Source organism: Amblyomma maculatum, chromosome 8 (assembly GCF_055883805.1).
Source record: "Amblyomma maculatum isolate TAMU_Amacu chromosome 8, ASM5588380v1, whole genome shotgun sequence".
Classification (NCBI taxonomy): Eukaryota; Metazoa; Arthropoda; class Arachnida; order Ixodida; family Ixodidae; genus Amblyomma; species Amblyomma maculatum.
Genome location: NC_139351.1, coordinates 88,707,207 through 88,726,182, shown reverse-complemented (window position 1 = coordinate 88,726,182; position 18,976 = coordinate 88,707,207). Strand labels below are relative to the sequence as shown.

The following is an 18,976-nucleotide window of genomic DNA, read 5'->3' as shown; positions in this document are numbered from 1 at the left end:
CTTTGCACTTTCTATTAGCCATGCACAGAGTGAATTTTTGCGTGCAGGGAGAAGGGAGTACAACGGCTCCAAGCGAGTATTTTAGCTCGGCTTTTGTCGTCCGGCCACTATATTGCGGATCGATCCCTCCTGCCACAAATAATTTCGACAAACAAATGCATTTTAATTCACTATTTCGACCGGCACAAATCGAGAGTGCGTCTTTGTCGGAAATATGCAAGCCGCGTGCTACTACGCAATCTCGTCGTTACGAGGTACGTATCTTGTTTGCCCAATGAGGTTTAAAAAAAAAAAAAAAAAGTTTTTCTATAACCTCCTTGTCACACTTCTCGAGCTCTTCCAGGATTCCCTCGTCATGGGATGCAATTTCGTTATGACTGCGTAAGTCATGCTACTCAGTTTCATAACACTGGTGGTAATGGATCGAAGATGCAAAACGGGAGCGGTCACTCTGAAACCATTTTAGAGAACTATGTACAGCTTTTGAAACACACTTGCGGAGAAACGCAAAAAAAAGTGTGGAGGTGCCGGGGATCGAACCCGGGGCCTTTCACATGCAAAGCGAACGCTCTACCACTGAGCTACACCCCCAACTCACTGTTGGCGGTTTAAAAAAATTATTTAAACATAAGTTTTCGTTTTATTTTTTGTTGCTTTTGTAGTTTATTATGGTATTAATGCCGCGCAACACTCCTCACATTTTATACATGCATTTCTTTGTTCTTGTTATTATGTCAGCCTTCCAGCTTGGCGCCCTTGTGCAACCAAAAACCCAGAGGCCACGTGATCGCACCATGTGATTTGGTGAAGATGGCCGCTTCCATGACCAGACGACAAACCATTTGCAGTTTGCGGATTTTCACTCATGCACGGATTTCGCTTAAGCAGTTATTGCACAGCAGTGCCTATCAGTCATCTCGAACGTTACACAGAAGCAGTGTTGGTCTTATTCCTTCACATCGAGGGATAGAAGCCTCGCTATCACGAACATGTTACCTCTTCGCATCGACGCCGGACCGGCGTCCATTCGCGACACTGCCAGAGAAAGACAGCCTAGCTGTGGATCCGAAACTTTTGTTGAAGTACTTCCAAGTTGTGGCAAAAGAACTGAAAGACATGGAAGCAGAGCTCCTTCGACGCTCGCTGGATGCGAAAAGGACCAAAGAACTCAACGAAAAAGTGGCGCGACTGTCCGGCGTCGTGCGGTTGTTTCAGAAAGTCAACGAGCTCAGAAAAGAAGTTGATGGACTCAAAGACTTGGAGAAAGGTTGTCTCTTGCCTGCCGGCTTTTACCGGCCCTTCGCTGAATGAATTGATATATCTTTGCGTAACGGTAGCGCTTTTATGCTACCTCTTTTAATTTACTGCTACACCATATCGCCAGGGCTACTTTGCTGATCATGCGGACAGGATAGTAGCTCTACGTTTTTTTATGATGTACTTTTCCTGAACTCGTGCACATTTCGTGTAGTTAGCTGCTCCGCTTCCTGCACAGATGTGCTACTTCGCGGGAGCCATAATTCCTGCATGAGCAGCGCTTCAACTTTGTGTGTGTTCTTTGCTGATTTGTTCCTGTCTTGTTCCTTCAATTCCTTCCAGACTTTGCCAAGACGGGCGACAGTGAAATGCTGAGCATGGCTCTAGATGATCTGAAGAAATGTGAAGCTGAAATGCAAGACCTTTACGAACAGGCGAGGAGCTTGCCATTCCGTCTTCATTCATAGCTTGCGGCCGCTGTACTATTCTGGCCTACCAGAACGTCTGAAGGCATTGAGTATGCATTTTTGGTGGAGACAAAAAGAAGTAAGAGCGCCAAAACAATGGCTGCTCGTGCATGCTCCATTAATTCTTATGTGTAGGACATTCAATGGGTACATTGGAAGGAAGAACGAGGCTTCTAATGCATCAGCTAAGAATTCTCATTTATCAAGTCTTACGTGCAAGGGATCTCTGTCACAACTGTGAGCCTTGTATATTTTTATGAAGTTTTTTATCGAGGCCTGTGATGAAAGAGCAAACATATTCATTAATTTATCACCCTGTGTTGAAGAACAAACATATAATGTATTACTGAAACCTTGGAGTAGTACAGAGTAACACATTTTGTGAAATAAGGGGCTGATACAGCACCTATAAGTTTTATGCACAGTGGCTGAGATATGTTTTTTCATAATACACTTAAAACTCGAATGATTGTCTTCGAATTGTCAATAACTGACACCAACATGTCTTCTGAAGTCCCTGACGCATACATCTTGTGCAGTACAATTGCATTTCATTTACCTATCTCTTAGCCATTTGGTGTCACGGTGTTTTACAAGGAATAGTTGCTAAGCAAGAAGATGCTTTTTTACCAACTACCTCCCTGGTTAGTTTAGATGTTGTAGAAACTCCACGAGCGTCTTCGGAGTAGAGCATTCCGAAAACCTGCCTGAACACTATTTTGTGGCCCACTGAAGATATAACGAGTCAGCTTGCAGCTGTAAATCTTCACATGCATGGATAGTTGCTGTTTCATAACACACTCGTTTCTTGTGCAGATTCTTGAACACATTGTTCCTCCGGATCCCGTGGACTTGAGCGAGGTGGTGCTTGAGGTGACAGCTGGCGTTGGGGGCCAAGAGGCGATGCTCTTCACTGGGGACATCCTGCAGATGTACATGCGCTACTGCAAGTGGAAAGGCTGGAACTGCACTCCTCTGGACTATGAGGCTGCTGATCAGGGTATGTGGCCTTGGGCTTCATTTATAAATGGCTGTTCAGATTAGCCTAATGCCTCCGCATTTTCTCTCTCCGCGACACTCACATACCTCGGGCCCTTAGCAATGCTGTTGCTAGTGGCCCGAGTTTTCATAGCAACAGCAATGCCATTCCTAATGGCCAGACTTGGCTAACCCTAAATTTTGACATCACTTCCATCACACTTTCTTTAATGCATTGGGAATAGAACGAGCCTCTTTTTAGTTGTTTCCTTCCTCCAAGCTCAGCTCATTGTTACGGCTTTACAAAACACGGTATTCTCTACCCTGGGAGGGAGTCTGCGCGATTTCCTTTATCCTCACGACTATTCAAAAAGAATTTCATATTTCGTAAAAAGACTGTCGCTCACAACAGGTGGCCTCCCACGTTTTTTTTGTTTTGTTTTTTTTTTTTTGGTCATCAAAATCTGTTTTTTTGTTTTGATAATTCATGCTCTACTTCACCATGTTCTGTCAATTCATGGCATCTTCGTCAGCAGCATGAGCCCCCTTTTTTTTTTTTTTTGCCTGCCGGTTGTTTCCTTCCTGCATGCAGAAAGCATACCATGAACTCCACTTCTCATTCGGCAACAAGGTAGACCAGTGTCGACAGTTCTAAATCATGCTGCTGTGCCGGGCACTGATACAGCAAAAAGGAAAGAGGGAAGCATGAGGTAGAAGATCAGTGGCAGTGCTGCCATCTCTCTACAGGTTTTCGGGATGTAGAAGCTGACTGTGATATATTCTTACCTTCCAAATGCACCTCATACGTGGGGACGCATTCCTGTCCTCTTGCATAATGATGAGCTGCAAGATGGATTGATAAATTAAGCAGGTTGGCGTCATGATGGGTGTAGTTGGCCCCTTATTTGATAGTTATAGTTATCAAACTTGTGGAAAACTGATGGTTGGTACTTTCTCATCATGGGTGTTGAGTGCCAAAGGGTGGTAGGTGTGCGCATTTTCTCAGTGATGGCTGCTGTTGCTTAAGTTTGCATTTGTACAAGTGTTTTAGAATGCACTGCCAGGGCATGTGCTTGAAAGTGCACAGTGTGCCTCATTTCAGTTTGAAAAATGTTTTATTCACTGTTAAGGTAATGCTTGTGCGTTTGTTCGCTTTGCAAGTTTACTGCATAGGGGAAAATAATCACTCAGTGGGGATGTATTTGCTAGAGTTGGTTGGAATGTGCTGGCACTAAATGGTACAGTGGCTTGGCAAGTTGATTTTGATTTTTTCTAATCACAATTCTCCTGTACATTATGCATCCTTAAACCTAAGAGCTGGTACATACTTGGACTTATCGGGCCATTATAGGTTTTGAATCTTTCCGAAACAAAAAAGAAAAGGTGCAATGCAAAGGCTGATTAAAATGCGATACCTATTAAAACTGCGTCGGTGAAATCTTTGTCAAAAGTATGGAGGCTGTTTAACACGTGGCTATTATGTGGTGACTACTGCATGTCAGCATTCTTGCACCACTGCCGATATTGGCTTGGTTTGGTTTGTAGGGTTTAACGTCCTAAAGCGGCACAGGCTATGAGAGACACTGTAGTGGAGGGCTCCGGAAATTTAGACCACCTGGGCTTCCTTAATGTGCACCAACATCGCACATTAAAGAACCCCGGGTGGTTGAAATTTGCAATACTGTTGATAGTAAGCAGGGCTGTCCATGAGAATTCTGCCACATGGTCCGACAACTGGTACGGTCATACAGTAAGTGGCCTGCATGCTTTCAGGAGAGGTTTCTTGCGTGTGTTCGCTTTATAAAAGGCCATGCTTGGAGCTCAAATTCTTGCACTTCCGCTGAACAAAATATATAATTGCTAGTACCTTGGATCACTATGAATGGCAGTGCCGATTTGTTTTGAGCTCCGAAAAGATGTCCGTCCCCACCTGCCTGTTCCTTTCTTCAGGTGGAATTCGGCATGCCTCACTGAGCATTGGAGGCAAAGACGTAGGCAAGTACCTCAAGTTTGAGAGTGGTGTCCACCGCGTCCAGAGGGTGCCAGCAACCGAGAGGTCGGGCCGGATACACACGAGCACCATGGCCGTTGCCGTGATGCCAATGCCTAGTGAGGTGAGATGCACAAGTACTAGTTGCTTTCAATGGTTCGCACACAGCACCAGCAGGACCATCAATTTAAAAGGTCACTGAAACGGTACTTGCGCTAATATTATAATGCAAGAAATCGGTAGAGGTAGTTGTTGCAAGTATTTAGGTCAGTTTTAAAATCTTTGCTTGGAGCCTATAATTTACAGTTTTTAAAAGGAGCTCCTAATGATTGCCCACTACTGATTAGGGCGACACGTCCTCGCATGCAGACTTCCCCAGTGACGTCACTGGGGCTAGAGCTGTTCAATACTACTAGTTGTGAAACTTCCCATAGGGCCCATGTATAAAAAAACTGCGATTTTGATTGGCCAAAATTTTGAGGTATACGAATAGTGGTAGCACCTGTGACCTTTAATCGAAATTGCGTCTAGGTTGGAATCTTTTGGATTGTTGATAAATGCACAACCACCTGGAAAATAAAATTAGTGGAAGAGTTGCAGTAACAAGAATTTCTGACATAACAGCTGTAGAGAGATACAGTGGACATTAGAAATAAATCAGCCTTCGGATGATTGGCACTGGGTACCCACGGCAAAATCACAAATGAGGCGGTACAGGCAGATATGGGCTGGGCATCTTTCGAAGCACGGGAAGCTCAGAGTAAATATTATATGAGTAATGCTTGAGGAAATTGGACAGTAACAGGCGGGCAGCTAAAGTATTTAAATACCTATACCTAAAAAGCGTTGACTCACATTGGAGGAAAAGAAGTAGGAAACTAACCGGTAAGTATGCTGGTCACAAGGACGGAGAAATAAAAAGCATAAAACAACAGGTGAAAAGCACAGAAGGTAAAAGTTGGATAAATTCTATGGAAAAGAAACAGAGTGTAGGACTATACCAAAAGCGGAAAATGCAGATCAGGAACTCAAGAGGCAGTGCCCTACTTTTTGAAGCTAGATCAGGGTGCCTTAAAACATGCAGCTACAAAAAGAAATTTAACCACGAAGATGACAAATGTGAAGTATGTAGTAAATTCATAGAAACAATTGAGCATCTTATATTCAAATGTGATTGTATCCATTAGGATGTCGATGCAGGCGCAGTCACTCTTCCTGAGGCCCTGGAGTTTAGAGATACCTGTGGTCAGGTGAATGAATCTGTGGTGGAAGCTAACAAAAAGGGATTGGAATATTGGTGGCTTAAAAGCAGAAAAGTGACAATGTTAGTAATGTAGAAATGAAAAATTGAATAAATGGAATGATGGTATAGTTAACCTATCTAAAACAATATTCAAGATATAGGAAAAAAAATGAGCATGAAAGCGACTGCTGCCACCCCGTTTCTAAGGGGACGGTCCTATGTTCCATCCATCGATCCAACCTAAAAAGTGCTTACTAAAGCTAATCGCTTTTTGAAGTGGAGGTTCCTCACTGGTATGATCTACAAGCTCTGATCGGGGCTTGCTGGGCGCTCCCATTCATTGGACACTCCCAATTGATATGAGCAGGATGGGGTGGGGTGGGTCGCGTCTTGTTTCGTTCATTTTTTCTTTTGTGTCGGCGTGTGCCATGTTCAAGAGGGATTGTAGGAGCCTCATTTGCGATCGTGATATCATCTATGCTAATGCAGCTAGCTTGCATATTTTTGTGTTATTGAGAAGACTTATGGGATACCCACTGCTTGTGCTTATTTTCTAGTTTTAGTGAAAAGCTTTTCATGTGCCCAAAAGTTGAGTGGGACTTCAAAAATAATTTCCAAAAATTGGCTGTGGCTGTGAAATTTACTAGAAATCTTCTAAATGGATACACATCTCATCATAGCTCAAACTATATACACATTGTTTTTCCCACTGATATACCGTTTCCTCTAAATCTACTGGATGCAGTGTCATGAAATTTTGTTTGTAGGCACAGTTACTATGCAGCTGGGACTAAAATTTTATGCTTTGAGCAAGAAATAGATTCGTGTTTTTTCTTCCTGGATGCAGTAACATTGTCACCCATTAATAACATTTTCTTTTAATACAAACTGATTTAGGGTATTGATTTTATTTGTAATTGAAATTTTTGGGAAATTGCATTTCTTTTATAGTTGCTGAAATCAGGTGGATAAACCTCCCAAAATGCTGATAATGCATTTGAAGATTCCCCTACCTTTCTGCTCAACATGGTCATGAAAAAGGATGAAAAAAAGCATTGAAGTTGAAAATCCTAAAGTGCAGTGTACTTTCTCAAATAACTTGAAAGACTTACTCTATCAGAAGGTCATAAAATTATATATTTTTGAGACCAAACTCTTTGCTTAAGGCCTTCTGAAGCAGTATTAAGAACTGGTTTAATTTTATATCATTCCAGGGCCTAACCTTACTGTGTACATGCAACAGAGTGCATGAGCTCAAGCTGTTTACTGAGAAGACTATGGTTGTTTGTGCTCATTATTCTCCTGTCAGATGAGCCAATACACTGAATTATGACCATCACATTATGGCCAGTTCATTACTCTATCCAGTGTTAGCTGGCACCGGTATTTTATAAAGAAAGCAGTAAAATCCCAATAAGGAAGGTTGTCAGGCAGCAAGACAATCTATCCTGTACTAGTCACCACTTTCTTAGAGGAAGTATTCAGAGCTGGATTGGGAACAGCTAGGGAGAAGGGTTAATCGAGAATACTTTAGCAATCTGTGATTCGCTGATGACACTGCCTTGCTAAGTAGTTGCAAAAGTTAATATTCTAAAAGCTAAAGTAATGTTCAATAGCTTCGGAATAAAGCAGCATTTTACAGTAGACGTGCTCAGAGAAAAGGGCAATAAAAAGTAGCAATTGTTATAGCATATCACATGGGATTCATACTTGCCTCACATGCATACAGATACAAGTTGCAATCAGAATGCCTCTAGGAACTGGACATCACTTTTAGGCCGCTTCAACCACTGGTTTAACGTTGCCACCAATAACCTTTTAACAAGGCCGCATTAGAAATTGCTTCAGGCAGTATCATGAAGCAGCTGAATGACTGAAGAGGCTAAAAAGTTGAACAGTTAAAACTTTATCCCGCCATAATGGTCCACTTCCGACTGTACACCCACACTTGTAAAAACACATAGAGCACCAACCAGCCAGGCCTATTAGCAAATGATAAAAATATGCTGAGGCTTCTTTAATGGTTCAGTAGTATTCAGGCTACAGAAATATATTACATAGGCACACCACAGTTCTTTGTTGGCACCTCAGAATCTAGTGGGGAATTGTGTCCCGATATTCTCTTTCATCACTGGCTTCTAAACTGCACCATGTTCTTAGGCTAATGCAACAGGAAGCTTGACAAGGGTTAGTGTTGCAGCTCTCTGTACTTTTTTCTTTTTTGCTAGAATAGGTCGATGTGGCCCTCAACCCAAAGGACCTGGTCATGAAGACAAAGCGTGCCAGTGGGCCAGGAGGCCAGCACGTCAACACGACCGAATCTGCTGTACAGATTCAGCACGTCCCAACTGGTGAGGCACCAGCGATTCGAGCTTGCAACGTGGTAGCTGCTAGGCTTCACATGTGAACAGCCAGTATCATCACTACAGCTGAGAGGCATAATCCTCTCGGCTAGATGAGCGATTTAAGTAAAACGGTGCTAACCATATTAGAAAACCTAAGCATCACAAGGCTAAGCCGTGAAACACTTGGTTGTTGGCATTTTCGTATATTCGCAAGCACGTGGTTGAAAAGGATGTGAAGACTACACCACGATAATGCACTACCTATTTTATTGGCAAAAGCATCTTTGGGCATTTTAGGAAACATAGCGCAAAGAAGACTAGTACAAAATGAGGGATACACACATGAGCGCTCGTGTGTGTATCCTTCATTTTGTCCTAGTCTTCTTTGTGCTACGTTTCCTAAAATGCAAATGCACCAACTCGCCCAATTCAGCATTCTTGTGCAGTTCCCATCTTTGGGCATTGTCCATATGCGGCTTCAGCCCTAACCTTACAGTCCCACTATGCTGGGTCATAGTTGTAAATGCTTCATGAAGTGCTCAGACTAAGCAACTGTGGCGAGGACACTAGAATATTTTTTTTTTTTTTTCATGTGAATGTAGAGAATCATGTAACACAATGACAGTTTTTTTTTTCTCCCCACTACTGCAACAGGCATCATGGTGGAATCGGCCCAGGAGCGTTCACAGCTAATGAACAAAGAGATAGCACTGAAGATCCTTAGAGCCAAGCTGTACCAGATGGAACTCGACAAGCAGCTCAGTCAGCAGTCAGCCCAGAGGAAACTGCAGGTAATGTGCACAGCACTTCCTCATAGCCTATGCAATTGAAACCATGAAAGCAGCCCGACCATTTAATTGCAGCGAGCTGCGCAAGATAATCTATCATCCAGTTTCAATTTTAATGCAGTGCCAACCAGGTCCGACACTGGCATGTTTGAACAGTACTTTTGGTTTGGTTTTGTGGTTTAACGTCCCAAAGCGACTCGGGCTGTGAAACGCCATAGCGGGTGACTCCGGAAATTTCAACAACCTAGGGTTCTTAAACGTGCGCTGACATCGCACAGCACACGAGCTCCTTGCTTTTCGCCTCCGTTGAAATGTGGCTACCGCGGCTGGGATTCGATCGCGCATCCTTGGGCACAGCAGTGGAGCGTACTTACCACCGCACCACCACGGCGGAGCATTTTGAGAAGTGTTTTCTACAATACAGTAGTAGCCTCCTAAACATTCGACCTAATGAGCTATCACAGTTCCTGAGGAAACAGACTAACTGCAGCTGTTTTGAGCCTACAACAGAAGACATTAGTACTCTTCCAACATTCACGCTGTTCCTAAATTATGGAATAAACAGCCTTTGCTCGCTCCATTGCGCAGATAATGCTGTGCTGAAAAACTTGGGGCTAGTTGACTTCAGCCAAGTTTGGCTGCCAAGAGTACGAGTTCAGGAGAACGGGTCTGCCAAATGATTTTTTTTTTTGCAATTTTGTCAATTCAGCTTCAGTTCAATGTCGGTATTTTGCTACTAAATCACGCTGATGAGGCTCCTCCCTTGCCGCAAATACAGGAACATAGCACAAAACTGTTTACCCCCTCTCATGACATTGGATAAGTCATCACTTGATCAGCAAGACGAAGCCCCAATGGTTATTGTGTTGCCAGTTCTGTTCAGGGAAATTTCATAAACATTCTGGCCAAATTTGTGGGTGCCTAGAATTTGGTGCACCAAACTTCAGCCAGTAGAAAGTAATCTGCAACTGTCCACTGTAAAGAATTGCTAGCTCAAGTTCCTTCTACACTTAACAAAATGTTTGCAGTCAGTTTTTCTTTGCGAGAATTTACTGCATGCTGTGTTTGGTTACGAGCATCAAGCTGAAGCCTGCTCCATTCATTGAAACCTCCAGGTGGGATCACGAGGACGCTCTGAGAAGATACGGACTTACAACTATGCGCAGGACCGCATCACAGACCATAGGATACCTATCACAGTGCATAACATCGCAGAGTTCCTTCAAGGAGAAAAAATGCTGGACAATGTGATACAGAGGCTGCTTCAAGAATCCAGGAAAGAAATAGTCCACGAAGTTCTCCAAGCAGTGAAGTGACAAATTAATAGAAGCAGATAAAAACTGAGACAACTGTTTTAAGGGCCTTTCTTTTTTTTTTATTTAGCCCGCCTCGAACTTGTGAAGGGGCTCCTCTGTACAAGCCTGGCGCTGCATTCACTCCTGGAAAGACAAAAGGCATTGTGCACCATGAACAAAATGCGGCATTCGAACACGACTCAAAATTCAATTTAGTGCGGAAAACTACACAGAAGGCAATCGTATACCACTATGACCACAAATGGATGCACTCCACAGTTGTCAAATTTAGCTAGTCTTTGACAGATCACTGCTGCCATGCCATCCATTTCAGGACATTCCCTAGAACGGAAGAGAAAGCTCCTGGAGCTTATTCAATAAGCTAGTGTTTGTTCTCAACAATGCAACAAAATGAGCCAGCAATGTGGCACATGGAGAAGACATCAAATGACAACGGCCACATTTGTGCAACTTGGGCACAGATGTATCAGCAGCAAGAACGGTTGTCAAATGCTGTGCTGCATCAGTATCGATGCATTGCCGACATCTACAAGACCGCAGCGCCGGTGGTGTTTCATTGCAGTGCACCGCATAGTTCAAGGCTGCTCTACAAGGCCTATTCAGCCTTGTATGCAACATATATGGGTGCATGCTAATAGAGATAACTTGACAGCAAGAATTCACAGGGCCATTTAAAATTGCATCATGTGTTGGCAATGCAACAGCACTACAAGCTGTTGCTTCATGTTGCCAGTGCGAGCGAGTGCATTTGGACACAGTGCCATCGAGCATGTTCGACAAGCCTTTCGCCAACAGTTAAATATTGTTGGCTCGGATGTCAAACCACTCCTGAACCACACGTAGCAAGCAGCATCCAAACAGGCTTTGAAGCAGCGGTCTACCACGTAGTACCTAGCACGAGTGGTTACAAAAACAACAGTCACATCACTAACAGTGCCCCAAGCTAGATTAGTGCCTTGTGCTTCGCATGCTAGCCTTGTACGGTTTACAGAGCCACATCTGGCTTAGCTGCGCCAGTTAGTGTTTACTGTCCTGTGCCTATTGAGGGTAGCATAGTGCTAGTAAAATCGCCATGGTGGTACAGATATTGTATCTTATGTACTAGCCTCCACGCTAGTAAGATATTGCACATTGCACCAGCGTGCGCACTCTATCTTGTTAAAGCTGCAGTGCTGCACTACCTGTTCCATTTTACAGTATGGCTGTTTTGTTAGCCTGCAATAAATTCTGTTGCGTCTCCTGCTTCCTCTTCGGGAGAGAATACCCTGAGACACACACACAAAACCAGAAAAATTCGACATTATCCAGTATAAGAACACTTCTGATAAGCGAACAGTGTGACAATTACAGCTGCTCCAATATCTTGGAAGCCTCCTCAGCAGCATTCACAGTGCGATGCAGTGTCAGTGGCGTCCCCTAAGAAGCGGCTGCATCATGTGCGAGACGCTTCACTCCACTAACAACAAACGGCAACGCATGGAGAGGTGTGCAGTCAACCCTGCAGCAAGGAACTCTGGCATAAGTAGGGCTATTTTGACAATCTCTCGCCGCGCCAGTCATACGTAGATGTGGCTTCACTTTGAGAGCCTTTCCGAAATAACCAACACAAGATCTGTAGCGTACGTTGCCATAGGCTTACATGGGTGTAAGCAGGCACTACATCGGCGGTTCAAGTTATCTGGAATTTACTGTACGACATAATGAGGCCTCACTGCAAACATGCCTTCAAAAAAAAGACCCTCATAGAATATGCTCAATGCAGGCTTGAGCATTTTGGAGCAGCTTTGGGAGCAGTAATAAAACCATTTTGGAGCAATATGGCTTTTTAACACTCTTGAGAGGCTTCCTAGTGATTGACACCTTTGGCGTACAAACCCATAACGCTTCAAGTATGATTTTGTCTGCCATAGGCCTGACAAGCTTGCCACTAACAAAGAGGTTTGATGGTGAAGTGCCTGCTTGTTCTCACAGCAGAACCATAAGAATAACTCGTGCAGTTTTTGCAGTCGGACAAGTTTCCTAACGGTTCACAGTAGTTTGCGCTATCTCGCTGGTGATTCAAAAGGCTGAAAGGAAGTGCTGTGTCACACACACAGTGCATTTTTTTTTTTTTCAATTATTCCCTTGAATCACCTGTGGCTTGCACTAAATTTACTTGCGAACAAATATTTATTATGCTCCATGCTTCCCTTCCTAACAAAAATTTCATTTGTACCCAGTGTAAAGAAAAATTTTTTAACATCGAAAAAGTAAGTTCTCTTTAATTCAGAGTTCTGGTCAATTTCAACTGACAGTCTAATCTTTCAAGCATTTTTTTTTTAAACTCCCTTCTTAACATAAACTCTAGATAAATGTGGAAATTTTCGCTTCTAATCAAGTTCAAATCATTTAGTCGTTTATGCTTGTGCACTGTAGCATTGATAAAAAACATCTGGGGGACAGGAGCTCTGTCTATAAGGCTATGATGCGAAGTGTTGATCACTGGAGCCAAGACAATTGCCTAGGTATGTTGTGGTGGCTGATGATAGCTGAAGGTGCAGTTTGATAGGACTATATTCCGTTTCATACATCAAGTGCAACACTGCCAAAGCTAGAGTTCTTGTTTGCGCTCACCGCATCCGCGATGAAAAATAGTGCCTGCTCTTGACAAAAGGAAATAATAGTTGCTTTGTCTGCAAGCTTAATACATCTTACATTTGCCATCAACTTCATAAAAAGTACCTTTTTTAAGGAGAAAGGATCGGATTCGGTGAATTCGTATGTTTTGTTTGTAGTTTTCATTGGTGTCACGTTTTCCCTGCCCCACAACCCTGCCAGCTGTGCCCTCCGCGCTGCGCAACGCAGCGACCCCGGCTGCCTCTTCAGAGCAGGTTTTTTATATCAGATCCGCACTGCGAAGATGTCCAGGCAGCCGAAACAAGTTAATGCAAACGTGTATGCTCGGTTTAGAGCCCATTTCCGCAGAAATCACTCTGCCTCAAAACGAGCGCATAGTGATACGTTTCTTTCCTTTTTGTTTTTGTTTTTTTTGCGGACTACTTGCATAGCCTTCACTGCGCTGAAGGCTATGTATGAAACGGAGTATAGTCTGTCGTCGTCGGAGTGAGCGCAGTCTCAATCGGTACATGCCACCATGTTTCACTTGCGGCTGAGGTCAAACCAAGCGCCCAGAAAACGCGCTGCAGTTTACTTATATCGCCAACATGACATGGCGACTGCTCGCGGCGTACCTTTCAAGTTTGGCATCAAACATGCGACTTGAAAGAAAAGCTACAAGGCAGAGCAAACACAGTCTGGATGACAAATAAAAACGCCGCTTAGACTTGTACAGCTTCTTGAGGCCAAAATTCTTGCCTCTCGATCTTGGAGGCCAAATTTGAAAGACATGCAAGCAGCAACACGCCAAGTTGAATTGCCTATCAAGACTGTGCTCATTCGACAGCGAAAGGCAATCCTATCAAACGGCGCCTCAGCTATAGTCAGCCCCTGCAAACATACACCGCGGTAACTGCCTCTGCTAAAGAGGCTAACGCTTAAGGTACTGGTGTTAGTCAACTCAACAGCATGGCATGGACTAAGCATGCTGACGGCTGTACATTCAGTTGCAGGCACTACCTTTGGAAGCCTATTGTAATGAAACACCTTGCAAAATTGTTTTAAACAGAAAAGCTGTTTTTCCCATGGCTTTCAAAGTTTAAAGTAATTATAGTCACACGCACACAAGTGCGATAATCGACAATGGACATGCACCAGAACAGAGTGCAAAAGGAAGTACAGGGTTGTCCGCACTTAGTTGGAACACTGTCAATGTCTTCGAAATGCCATTGCACCCGATGCGGCCACATATTGAAGCGGAGTGTGACAGCACAGAAGAACTTGGAGACCGTGCTTTGAATGGCCTGCTACCTAGCTTTACTGCAAAAACTCTGCCGAATGCAGAAGTTTTGTCCAAATAAACCGATTTCACCAAGCAATCTGTGCATGCACGCACATTAAGAATGTGCCCCACCGCCACGTTAGCTGTAGTCATCACCATCAACGGGAAACAAGCATTGCAGCTGTACAGCCATTGTCAAAGAAGAAGACGTTTCGCCATGATACTACTTTGTGAAAAGTTTTTAAATTATCCCGTGAAGCGAAGGGACATTTGCTGATACGTGGACCGAAGTACTCAAAGGAATAACCATTATTTCCCAGTGAAAAGAGCAATGAGCGAGCACTATGTATTAAGTGCAATGGCGCCGATATCTCAACATGAACAGAACGAACGATCTAAAGGCTGGTTCACATGCAAGTGATTGTGCAAACTGAGCGGCAGCGACAAGAGCGAAAAATTTCCGGGTTGGAACTATTCCGCTAGAGCCACCGTGGCAGAAATCGCTAGCGTTTTCGCTTGCATGTGAAACAGGCTTAACGCCGAGTATTCCGGTACTCTAGGGGTAAGTTCACGTGAGGATTCCCACTATTACCGTGAACATTTCAAGTGCACATTTTTGCGATTGCCGTTTAGGATGGAATCAAAAATGCACCGTTAGAGCATGCTGCGAATTTATCTGGATCACTTTGAATGTCTCCGCAGATGGTTTCATTTTCTCATCACGCACAGCCAAACCAGGTAAGCACCTTTGTGAAAGTTAGTAGGCTAAAAAGAGAAAGGGCCACTCAAGCTTTGTGCGCAATTTCGCCAGAAACGAGCCTCCAGTTGAGATTTTAGATTTTTTCAAAACGGTTCACATAAATTTGCAGAATACTATGCGGCAGTGCGTCTCATTTGGGTGTTATTCATGTTTACTCACACTTGTGCTTTTTACTCGTCTGTGCACCTTGTATATATTGCTTGCATCGGTTTCAGTAAGAAGCACTTAGTGAGGTCACTGTCAGGCATTGTGCTGTATCACAGCTTTACCAGCTTAGGTACCAGATCAACGCGGCACCGGAGCTTACGGCACCGACCCTTTTTGGGCTGTTTGCACCAAACACAGCAGGTAAAACTGCTCACTGCAGACCGTGAAGAAATAGCAAAAAATGCCGTGAAACCTTTCAAACGGATAAAGAGGTGGTGGTAGTAGCGACACCTGCACAGCCACAGCAGCATAACTACAATGACCAGAATGCATCGCGGCTGTGGCGGCGTAGCGAAACTTCCAGTGAAATCTGTCTACTAAGCCTACTGAATGCCAACTTCATAACTTCAAAATTGCCTTGGTTCCCCTGTCCACAAGATACCCAGTGAGGCAGTTGCCGAGGCTTTCCTGCCCATGGAAGAGACTTCACACACAATCAATGCCAAACTCCTCTGAGGAGTTTTTTCAAAGCTGTGTGCTATGCATCAACAGAATGCAGACACAACCCAGAAAGATACCTGGGCGCAATTGCAGTTCTACGTCACACACCACAGCCACTCACCTCAGGCACTTCGACGTCCCCGCTGTTCACCTTGTCGATAACGTCATGAGGGTGACAGCCGTCGACGGTGCAGCCAACTGACTGGCACGTGCCCAGGATTTCCTTTACGGTACCAGAGAGGCTTCGTGCCATGGAGCGGGCGCGCATTGTCCGTGCAATCGTCAGGATTTCATCGAATGTGAGGTTCCCACTGTGCTTCACTGAAATGAATCACGGTGTAGAACAGTATGAAATCTCTGCACTAGCAGGTGACTTGTAGCAACTGCACAAAAGTTGCAAACTGAATGTTACACTGCCTGCACAGTATTTCAGCATGTTTCTTGGATCAAAACTGCACAGCAATACAGTGAGCTAGCTACCGAGCATTTCACTGCTGACACTGAGGAGTAGAAATGCTCATCCTGCAACTGCTCGACCAGCTGGACCAAAATCTGTATACGGTCATCCACCTCAACCTTCGACAAAGCTCAGTGTCACCAACAATCAGCTGAGCACCTTATGCAGGCATCTGGGAAGCTACGTCCCCCGATATGCTGCCTGCTACAGCACATCTCTGCACTTGCTTCATCCTGTAGGAGCAGTCACCGGCACATGGTAGCACATGATAGAGCTGGGCCAACCGCCTACTGCCCTCACCACACCTACACAATAGCTCACTTCATGCCTGCGCAAGGCGATCTGCTGGTGGCATGGAGGTATATTCAAATGGGTAAGATGACAGTGAACATGAAACCTGGATTTTTTAACATTGCTTACTTGTTTTGCTAAAAAGGTAAAATAACCGCCCACAAACCAGAAGCAATGAACGTCACAGCTTAGCAAGAACAGGCCTGTCTATTGCTTAGAGACTCGCTTTATCACAGGATGGGCCAAGTACCCGTTGAGAGGTAAAATGGGAACTGCTTTTCACCAAAGTTATTTATTCTAAGAATGGCTGCAATGTTTAACCTAAAGACAATGGCACACTTTTACTTTGAATGAACCAGGAAATGATCAGTCACTGAATTTGGCTGCATCCAAACGCTGGTTGCAAGGACGCTCAAGACCGTTTGTTTAAGCAGGTGAGAAGCACTGGCCCCCATCAAGTTGTGCAACAGTTCGTACACGGTGTTGCAGCATGAACTGCTGGCAATGGAAACACATTGCTCCTATTACAGCAGAAATGCGCGTGATGCGACATGCGAGAGTTGTGTATTTATGCATGGCAGCACTACAGCTCCAGATTGCACTGAAGAGCCTACTGTACCATGCCAAGGAAGATTGCTTTTCCCCAAGGAACTTACTACCGCAAATCAGGCAAGTAACACATCTAGCTCATCGACAGAGAAGGTTGATTAAGTAGCATTACTTCCACCAGGCGCCACTGCTAGCTTGTTAACGTTTCAGTCGAACACCTTTGGAGTGCGCATAAGCAGCCGTTCGGACCCTACACACATGTGACACGGCCATGAAAATGTACGACAACGGGTCCTCACCATTCTTGACTTTCTTCCTGTCACGTGGAGGCTCTTTGAGGGCCTTGATGATCAATGAGGCAGCGCTGGGCACCACTTCGATGGTGGCCTGCCTGTTTTGGATGATCAGCTTTACCGTGATCTTCAGTCCTTTCCAGTCCTGAGTCGCCTTGGCGATGTCGTCACCGACTTTCTTGGGCGACTGCAAAGGCCGGGACGAAGAGGGGTCAGTCACGATCTCGCCGTACTTGGCTGTCAACATCGCGAGCGCGTTTAACCAAGAAACCAAAAACCTACCAGACCAAGGGGACCAATTTTAGGCGCCAAGGCAGATGTAGCTCCTACTTCACCGCCGACGGCTCGCAAGCACACTGCGTAATTACAAGAAAAAAGGTTCGAGAAAGGAACACCATCAGTACACAAGCCGCTATCTTGCAAAAGCGGTAACGAAGGCACCGTCGGCATGGGCTTCTGCGGAGAAATTTTCACAGACAGAAGCACTCACCGACTTTAATCTCCGTAGGATCAAACTTCGGAGGCATTGTGTGAAGGTTTTGATAGCAGTGACTGAAGAGAAATGCAGCAGTTTACGTTAGATTACGGTGGATTGCGAATTCCCGACAAAACCACAGGAACTCGGCAGTAGCCACCTTGGAAAAGGAGGCAAATTTGTTGCCAACGCGGTATGTTGGTTTCGCTAAATCGCTATATGGCTAAATTTGGCGAAATTGACAAAACATTATGCAAGAGTTTCTGAATACATTCAAACTCAAAACCGAATTGTTTTTAAATCTAAACAACTAAACGCAATAAACAGTTTTTTTATAATATTATTCGGTAACTTTTTGTTTTTGAAATTTATTTATGGTTTTGTTTTCAAGAGCTCGCTTTGATGCTCGCGCCGCGTGTTAGCTACGCGGTGGCTAAAAATACTGTAGCGGGGACACTTACAACGCAGTTCATGAACTTGCATAACACGTACGGCGTAATAACTTTTCAGGCACGTACCTAATATAGTCATTTATTTTTGTGTTGCTGGTGTAAGAATTTAGCGTCGTTCAAAAAATTAGTCACCGCACATATGTGGGTGGCCTTAGGGAGTATGGAAAAAGCAAATAAGAGTAATTAATTGCAGCGCGAAAAACTAGTTAAATTTAGTTCAGGTAGCCAAGAAATTTTCTCTAATTTTCTCTAAGCGGCGTAACATTCTGTAAATCGAGTCAAAGGATGCTCATGCCAGCAATGGCGCTGCATGGTCATGGACCATAGTGGAATGATTCCGTATTTATCTGTCAGAGTTGTGAAAAGTTATTCTGCGCAAACTACTGGTAATTCAGACTCAAATACCGACCACAAGGTAACGTACGTTTGGTGGCCTACATTTTTCGATAATGTAGTTCAACGTAATTGGCGAGCAGAGATCAGCCGATTATACAGGCCGCGCTATCTGGAGATCTACGAGGAAACAAATATATCCATAGGAAGCAGCGGGCATCGCAGTTCGCCAGATGGCACAGCCTGTCAAATTGGCCGATAGCTCACCAAAAAAATTAGCCGCAGTTGACGATTGCAGTTTTTCGCCGATTCCCGAAAATACAGGTAATTTCAGACGTTAAATGATTAAATACACTATCGAAAAGCGTAGGCCATCATAAGTTACTTGTGATAGCTATTTGAGCCTGTAAAATACAGTTTGCGCTCGGACACATAAATATATGCGGAACACGCGCTG

General features: G+C 44.2%; 2 protein-coding genes and 1 non-coding gene across 3 annotated transcripts; 1 reads left to right on the top strand and 2 right to left on the bottom strand.

The window, feature by feature from the left end:
- Positions 1 to 519: 519 nt before the first annotated feature.
- On the bottom strand, positions 520 to 591 carry TRNAA-UGC (transfer RNA alanine (anticodon UGC)). Its single transcript has one exon. It is a non-coding gene; the product is annotated as a tRNA-Ala (tRNA).
- A 219-nt stretch (positions 592 to 810) lies between these two features.
- mRF1 (mitochondrial translation release factor 1) lies at positions 811 to 10,421 on the top strand. The gene is made up of 7 exons (XM_084576740.1): positions 811 to 1,267; positions 1,600 to 1,691; positions 2,541 to 2,724; positions 4,653 to 4,816; positions 8,169 to 8,286; positions 8,935 to 9,071; positions 10,184 to 10,421. The coding sequence occupies exons 1-7, from the start codon at positions 811 to 813 to the stop codon at positions 10,382 to 10,384; spliced, it is 1,353 nt and encodes a 450-aa protein (XP_084432866.1). The 3' UTR covers positions 10,385 to 10,421.
- Positions 10,421 to 17,916, bottom strand: RpL12 (ribosomal protein L12). Its single transcript, XM_084576741.1, has 5 exons — positions 17,750 to 17,916; positions 17,542 to 17,615; positions 17,266 to 17,446; positions 15,791 to 15,990; positions 10,421 to 10,507 (listed from the first exon to the last, which is right to left on the bottom strand). Exons 1-5 carry the CDS (start codon positions 17,784 to 17,786, stop codon positions 10,502 to 10,504), a joined length of 498 nt encoding a protein of 165 aa, XP_084432867.1. The 5' UTR covers positions 17,787 to 17,916; the 3' UTR covers positions 10,421 to 10,501.
- Between the last annotated feature and the right edge of the window lie 1,060 nt (positions 17,917 to 18,976).